At 39.6% G+C, this 8,087-nt stretch overlaps 2 protein-coding genes across 2 annotated transcripts; both read left to right on the top strand.

Moving 5' to 3' along the window:
* The first annotated feature begins 1,593 nt into the window (after positions 1-1,593).
* Positions 1,594-5,094, top strand: LOC306838345 (thiosulfate sulfurtransferase-like). The gene is made up of 2 exons (XM_079366460.1): positions 1,594-2,221; positions 3,372-5,094. The coding sequence occupies exons 1-2, from the start codon at positions 1,633-1,635 to the stop codon at positions 3,674-3,676; spliced, it is 894 nt and encodes a 297-aa protein (XP_079222586.1). The 5' UTR covers positions 1,594-1,632; the 3' UTR covers positions 3,677-5,094.
* A 138-nt stretch (positions 5,095-5,232) lies between these two features.
* mpst (mercaptopyruvate sulfurtransferase) lies at positions 5,233-7,615 on the top strand. Its single transcript, XM_079366462.1, has 2 exons — positions 5,233-5,875; positions 6,913-7,615. Exons 1-2 carry the CDS (start codon positions 5,287-5,289, stop codon positions 7,209-7,211), a joined length of 888 nt encoding a protein of 295 aa, XP_079222588.1. The 5' UTR covers positions 5,233-5,286; the 3' UTR covers positions 7,212-7,615.
* Positions 7,616-8,087: the final 472 nt, after the last annotated feature.

Raw genomic sequence — 8,087 nt, 5'->3', positions numbered from 1 at the left:
GTGAAAACAAGTACATGTCTGTTGTTTTGTGGAGATCTCATCTTATTTTTCCATACATTTTATTGTACCCTTTTCCTGTGAAAACAAGTGCGTGTCTGTTTTGTGGAGATCTCAACTTATTTTTCTCGTTATCTCAGGATGACTGGTTTTACCATGATAATGAGATAATTTGTCAAGATCTGGATCTTCAACTTAAATGCTGGCCTCACTGTAATTACCGGCAGCATATGGAGCTGCACATGTCTCTATTTGAGGCTCTAGTTTGATTTCTTGTTTAATTTTAACAATGTTGTACAAATCATCTAAACCTGGGCACACACACACACACACACACACACACACACACACACACACACACACACATACTCAGTGCTAAGGCTTTGCTGTGAGCTGTGATACTCAACTGGTGCTCTCAACAACATATAATCTTGGAAAAGATAACATCCTGGTTTTTTTCATGGGTTTCTGAGCAAGTTGTTGGAAAGGTTTCAAAGGCTTTGCTTTTAAAAAAATAGGCATATCAGAGGAAATGTTTTGTATGCCACAAAGTATTAGAGGGAAGTTTTATTTGTACTTATGCATTGTTGAGTTCCACTCGGGAAAGTGTCCATTAACAGCTTCATATACTGCAGACTTTAGTCAGAGTTTTTGTCTTTGAGGCCTAAGTGATAAACCATGCTCGATACAAAAAAAAAATGTGTCATGTGACTCACAAGTGTCCTCATGGTACATTTCTCGATTGAATTCTGTATTAAGTTGTGCTCATGATTTTTAAAGGATCTTATCAAGGGCCCATCCCAGTTGCAGCTAACAAATGGGACACAATGTGCATTTCATATAAGTTACCAGCTTTTAACACTGAGTCTTCTTCTGAGTGCTCACAGAGTTAAGGTAAAGTGGATAATATGAGTAAATGGGAGGGAAAATCCGAATGCACCCAAGAACTATTAGGGAACTACAAAACTACAAAATAAAACAGGAAACACCATACACCAAACAAGAACTCAAGAATAAAACAGTAATCGGAACTGTACTCACAAGGAGTGAGAAACACAAGGGAAGGATCACAGAAAATCCACCGAAACAGAGATAAACAACAAAAGCAAACTGAACGAAAAACAAATACAAGTAGAGAGATTGTTAAGTAGATGTATAGGCCTTTATGTGCGTCTAAATAATCTCATTGTTTAATCACATTAGCCTTGCATAGGCTATTTGTCTTTGCATATTTTAGGCCTACATTTAATTTTGTACATTGAGAGCACAGTTCACCAAAGCCCCATTCCTTGTGCAAGCATAGCCTACAAGGCCAATATGGCTGATTCTGATATTGACCTAACTGGGTCACCTATTATTGGCATGTGTTTCTAGGCTATTTTATTAAAATCTGAGTTTTTTCTGCTCTTGTGAAGCACTGTTTTTTAAATATGTTAGACACAATTGTACTTTTACAGGAGGCTAGATGGCAGTTATTCAGGGTTTTTTTTTTTTAAAAATTTACGTATAATCTGCTTGATCAAAAGAGGAAACAAACACAGTTGTATCAACTTGTTTGTTTACACAGACAAATATGTAGGCGGTTGCTGCAGAGGTTGTTTGAGGACGGCAGCACTCATTCCCCCTGCTGCAACTATGGGCATGCAGGCTCAGGCTCTTGTGTCAGCTTCATGGCTTGCAAATTTGGTCAAACGAAATCTTGTCGGTCCGGGTCTTCGGATCCTGGATACGTCCTGGTACCTACCGATGATGAACAGAGACGGGAAGAAGGAATTTGCACAATCTCACATCCCAGGAGCGTCTTTTTTTGACATCGACGAATGCTCGGACAAGACCTCTAAGTTTGATCACACACTGCCATCCGAGCAACAATTTGCAGACTATGTTGGAAACTTGGGCATCGGGAATGACAGTCATGTGGTTGTGTACGACGCAAGCGACTTCGGGGCATTTTCCTGCACCCGAGTTTGGTGGATGTTTCGGTTGTTTGGTCACCCCAAGGTGTCGGTGCTGAACGGGGGTTTTAGAAACTGGGTCAAAGAGGGTCATCCGGTATCAGGGACTTATACCAAGCCTGACGCAGTCCGCTTCAGAACCACCATGAACCACTCGTGGGTGAAGTCATTTGAGGACGTGACGGAAAACGTTGCGTCCCAGCAGTTTCAGGTGGTGGACGCGAGGCCCGAGGCGAGATTCCGCGGAGAAGAGCCAGAACCAAGAGAGGGTAAGGGAATAAAGTCAGTCAATATTTTAGGCTCAGATAGGCTATTTGAATATTTTACATGTATTTTTTTCTGGCTTTAAAAAAAAAACAAACGCATGTAGCCTATAGTATTAAAACATAAAAAAAATAGGTAGGCTAAACTACAGCGTGATGACGTAATAAATCGAGGCAGAGGCCGAGTGGCTCTTCATGCTGCAGGCAGAGCTGAGCATATTAGATTAAAAACGTCAAACATTTATCAAAAACGTTATAGAGGACATATTGTGCCAAATTTTCACCAGTCTGGCCTATCAGCTAAATCTAAGTAGGCTTCTATTAAAAAAACAATTAATTTCAGTAGATTGGAGAATTTAAGTGGCGATGCTGAAACCCTCAAATTTCACAAATCTGTATCCACAGATTGCTTCAACATTTCTGCTGGCTGCCGTTCAATTGTTTTTTTTTTTCTTCCTGCACTTAGGCCTATTTCTAGACTGCATGACCTTTTGACTGTCTGTCACATCATTTGTCAGTTCAAAAAAAACAAAAAAGTAATAACATTGGCAGTCTCATCTCTTTGGAGAGTCCTAAGAAAATGAGAGCAGCTGACTTGAACACGTTTACTGGAAGTGAAATGTTCCTGCAATCATTTTTCAAATGACACTCACGTTGAAATTAAAACAACATGTAACGCCAATAACAAACGGTCAAAGAATTAACAGACATAACCCTAGCTGTAATATTTTTTGGCACTATGTAGAACTTTTTCTTCAGGCCTACCTTTTACTGTGACTTTTGTAGATATATTATTTTAGTTTCAGGAAAATTTATTGCACAAATGTGACTTTTGGTTTATGTTTCGGCCCTTAAACCAAACCATGGTGAGGTTAGAGATTTGTCATGGTTTGGATTTTTTCACAAAGAACCATGAAGTTTGTTTTCCAGCAGGACTCAAACTTCGGTAAAAATCACAGTTAAACTGCCTTTTTATCTTGATGCTACAGTTGAACACAAACTGCACACTTTGGAAACAATGCTCTCCTGACAACGTTACATATGTTGTACTACAGCATATGTAACATCTTCGTATACAGAATCAAATGAAACTGTTGTTGGGGGTTGTTTCACATTTATGTGTACTGAGTCTGTGAACATTGTGCTCGTCCCACAGGTGTTGATCCAGGTCACATCCCTGGCTCTAAATGCATGCCTTTCTTCAACTTCCTCAATGATGACGGCATGATGCTCTCCACAGACGAGCTGAAAAAGCTCTTTGAGATGTCACGAGTGGATCTTAATAAGCCGATATGTGGAACATGTGGCTCCGGCGTGACCGCCTGTCACATGGTGCTGGCTGCTCATCTGTGTGGCTTTCCTGGGGCGTCCGTGTATGTTGGATCCTGGTATGAGTGGTTCACCAAAGCCCCCCCAGAGCATGTTGTCTCTGAGGGAAAAAACAAAATTAGAGGAGGATAAAGACACAATCAGCACTCCATATAAAATGTTAATCACATACTTAAGTTTTATTCAGAGATATTTGAGCCTGAGGACAGACAGACAGACAGACAGACAGACAGACAGACAGACAGACAGACAGACAGACAGACAGACAGACAGACAGACACTTTATTGATCCCGAGGGAAATTCAAGAAATCTTTGCTGTAGGAACAGGAGTGTTTCACGAGAGCTTGTTTGATGATTTGTATTTATCACATAAGGTCACTTTATAAACAAGGCATGAATGTAGGGAACTTAAGTACATAAGTAGATCTGAAGATGACACTTCTAAAAGTAATGGGACAAGACATCAAAGTTTCATGTCAGCCATTAGATTGACCTTTATACTCTTTAACATACTCTAACTACAAAACAGTGTTCGTACCAAAGTGCTTTACACAAATTAATCACATACAGAAATAAAATACCAAAGCAAAGTGTCAATAAAGGTAAACAGAACTGCACAGAACTATCTCAAGCATACAGCAACAGCATTAAACATGCATACACAGACACACACACGCACACATTTTAAATGAGGTGTGAGGTATTTTTTTAAGCAGTTCACATGTGTAGCTACAGGTTTTTCCACAGTCTCGGATACAGAGATGACCCTGCCTCTAAAAATGTTTCTATTTGATTGTGGGATGGTTAGGAGTCATTGATCTGGTGATCTGAGGGGAGATTGGAGCAATGCCATGTTGGGCTTTGAACACAAAAAAAAGAGGATTTTGTAAGGTATTCTCTCCTAAACTCAGAGCCAGCAAGGATGCCCATAGAGGTGTTATTGTGATATGACTCCCTCTTGTGCCAAAGAATTCTGCCAGACGCTGCATTTTGAACGATTGTATGTGTACAGAGGCCTGATCAACATGATACAATGAGGTGCAGAATTCGAGTCAGGAGGATATCAAGGCATGGATGACATTTTCTAAATCTTTATGTCAGGGATGACCTGATCTATGAACCAGAGTTGAAGAAACTGGATTTGATGACTTTACTAATTTGTTTATCAAATGTCACAAGTTTGCCTTCAAACGATTGTGCAAACATTATCAACTGTACGAGGAGTTTTCCCTCTCTAATACAAGGGGGACATGTGTGAACTTTGTCTTCTCTGAACTCCCTTGCTTGTGATTTTGAACAAAATGTTCTTGGCATCACCTGCTGGTGCTCTAGTGTATGTGCACTTTTGTAAAAAAAAAAAAAAAAAAAAAAAAAGAAAAGAAAATAATAAATTAAAAATTAAAAGGTGCCTTGAAACTTTAAAAGTTCTGATTTGCACTTGAGTGTATTTGGAAGCAAACATGTCTTTAGATATTGCAAATACATATTTCTAATGTCTTTATTGTTTAATGTCTAGTTTAGTTTCTCAATAAAAGCAAGTGTAACAATGTATGCATGATATTGTTGTTTTACTTGTAGTTTGGAAGAAAAAAAAGAAAAGAAAAGGTTTTTACATTTAAACATTGAAAGTTCAAATAGTGGGGCGGATAGTTGGCAAATGTTGAACAGAGAGAGAGAGAGAGCTCACACAGGATCATTATTCCCTCTAGTGCTGGGAGTTTGTACTTCTCATTCTCCCGTCATGGCGGCTCAGACACGGGCTCTGGTGTCAGGTCAGTGGCTGGCAGATGCTGTCAGAAACAACCTGGTCGGTCCAAAACTCCGCATACTCGACACTTCTTGGTACCTTCCGAAAACAAAACGGGACCCAAAAGCTGAATTTGCGCAGAAGCACATCCCGGGCACCTCGTTCTTTGACATAGACGAGTGCAGCGATAAGACCTCTGCCTTTGACCACATGCTGCCAACTTCCAGCCACTTCTCTCAGTATGTAGGACAGCTGGGCATCGGTACCGACACACATGTGGTCGTTTATGACACCAGCGACTTCGGCTCGTACAGCGCACCGCGGGTGTGGTGGATGTTCCGCTTGTTCGGACACAATCTGGTGTCGGTTCTGGACGGAGGCTTTAAAAACTGGCTGGCGGATGGACATCCCGTGACATCTGATTATTCCAAGCCGGAGCAAAGAGAGTTCAAGGCGACAATGAATCAGTGCTGGGTTAAAAGTTATGAAGAAATATTAGAAAACGTCCAAACCAAGCAGGTCCAAGTGGTGGATGCCAGGTCTGCAGGGAGGTTCAGGGGGACAGAGCCGGAACCCAGAGACGGTGAGCAGGGTTCAAATGTACAAACATGTCTGTTAGCCTACTTCACTTAAAGTTAGTTAACCCTAAACTGAAATTTAGCTATTTGAGTATTAAAATGAGGAAAAAACATCAAATTTCTGGTCACAACCAGCTATAATGACAATGTTCTGGTTAAAGGTGCCATAAGAGTAGTTATTGTTGGGGGTCCACAACAGTGACACTGTAAGTCTCCTGGTTGCTTTTTATTTCCAAACAGTGTTTAGGGACTCATATTTTCCTTTGAATAAAGTTTGTTTATTTAGATCTGAAAATATAGCACTGAATTGTGTTACTTTTCCAACATTCAAATTCCACTACCAAAACTTTATAGTGCACCTTTTGAGGGTTTTTTTTTTTTTTTGTCTTTCAGGATATGCTACTTACTGCAATATGTACAATGATATTATTCGCCCTCAGATGCCAGTGTGATCAATTTAGGCCTTACAGTTTGTAGAAAGCCATTAATTTTAGCATCAAACAACCTATGCTGGGTTTTGTTTTTCTTACCTCAAACATAACCTGCTGCAGACCAGCGCTCGGTATGTAAGCAGCTACCATGACTATAGCTGAAAGAGGTGAAAAACTTTCAGGTACTGAAAACTCAGTCAACCATGAACCACCAAAAAGAGAGTAACTTTCACTCCTGAAAATATCTACAGTACATAAATATATTTCAGGAGGACATCTCCTTAAATTCTCCTGACTTGGCTGTTCATTATGCACTTCACAGTGGGAGAATATCTCTGACAAATGGGAGTCGCTTTAAAAATATATTAAAAATATATATTTTTAACTTGAATTTACTTGTCTTTAGTTTTCTTTTTTCTCATCTCTACTGTGTTTACAGCTTCTGTCTGGTTGGTCTAACTTGATCTTATCTTTATATAGATAACGATATCATTACTAACCTGGCTGAGGCATAAAAAGGTGCTACTAATAGTGTGTAAAAAGCAATAAAACATGGCTGAAATCTTCAGAAGAAATCAAGAAGCTTGATTTGTTTATCTATTTTTCCACAGACACGCTGCCTGGACATTTCCCCAATGCTATCAACATGCCGTTTCCTACGTTCATGGATGCTTCTGGGAAAGCGCTTGGATTGGACGGCCTGTCTGGACTGTTCAGAGAGGCCGGGGTGGACCTGGAGAAATCTTTCTGGGCTACTTGCGGGTCCGGTGTCACAGCGTGCCATGTTGTCCTGGCTGCTCACATGCTTGGGCATCCCGGCGTGTGTGTTTACGATGGCTCCTGGTCGGAATGGTTCAAAAGGGCGTCTGCAGAGCTGATTATCTCGGAGGGAGAGGGAAAGAAAGTGTGAAAGAGAGAGGAAATGATTTGAACTAGAGGATTGTGAAAGATTAAAAGCCTTATAGTGCACTTTGTATGTATACTGTGAAGTCACCCGAGATATGTTGATGGGCTCTAAAGCCAGTGTCTTTAATTAAAGGGGGGGACAACTACTGTTTGAGACCCTGCTTCTTCTTTCCTTTTTTCTTGTTTTTCACTAAATAAATACAATGCAGGTAAAAAGACGTAGCTCATATTGCAAAAGTTAAAATAAACCTAGACGTATTTGCTAATTCATTAAGAGGGAAAGCGGTAAACTGTGTGATTCGCAGTTTGTTTTAGAGGTCACTTGTAATGAAAACATGTCTGCATGGAGCAGCAGAAGTGTTTGTTTCAGAAGATATAATAAACATTAAAATACTGTTGTGTCCATAACACAGAGTTAAGTAATTATTTATCAAACATATTATTCTTCTGTGTGTCATTTTTGTGTTAGACAACTGGGGTAGTTATTCTTATCACAAACATACTGTCAATTTTCCAGTGTATTTCAGTGTTTAAAAGATATAGGATTCTTGCTGATTTAGGTCTTGCAGCAAATAAGAAATAAATTGATTAATCTACCAATTTAGTGAAGTGAATGTTTAAGGGTTTTATACTTCACATACTTTAAAAAGATGGAATTCTGAAAATAACAGCATATATATGGTTAAATTGAATAATCTGAGTGGTGTATGTACAAACATATCAAACATTTATTTGCTTTATATTATTCATTGAAATTATGTGGGGGGGGGGGGGGGGGGTTATTTGACAGCTGTTTGGGAGCAGAAAGAGAAAGTTCTTATTGTGCTTAAAGATCTGGCTACCTTTAAACTAATCATTAACATGTAACTCTTTCAACTTG

This window comes from Symphodus melops (genome assembly GCF_947650265.1).
Source record: "Symphodus melops genome assembly, chromosome: 17".
Taxonomy (NCBI): domain Eukaryota; kingdom Metazoa; phylum Chordata; class Actinopteri; order Labriformes; family Labridae; genus Symphodus; species Symphodus melops.
Note: the sequence above shows the minus strand (reverse complement) of the source record. Positions and strands in the feature narration are given on the sequence as shown.

What these genes read in the sequence shown, in the direction of transcription:
- LOC306838345 (XM_079366460.1), top strand. Translation starts at nt 1,633, where the DNA reads ATGGGCATGCAGGCTCAGGCTCTTGTGTCAGCTTCATGGCTTGCAAAT. An exon ending in AGAGCCAGAACCAAGAGAGG is followed by an intron (nt 2,222 to 3,371) that starts GTAAGGGAATAA and finishes CTCGTCCCACAG; the next exon opens with GTGTTGATCCAGGTCACATC.
- mpst (XM_079366462.1), top strand. Translation starts at nt 5,287, where the DNA reads ATGGCGGCTCAGACACGGGCTCTGGTGTCAGGTCAGTGGCTGGCAGAT. An exon ending in AGAGCCGGAACCCAGAGACG is followed by an intron (nt 5,876 to 6,912) that starts GTGAGCAGGGTT and finishes ATTTTTCCACAG; the next exon opens with ACACGCTGCCTGGACATTTC.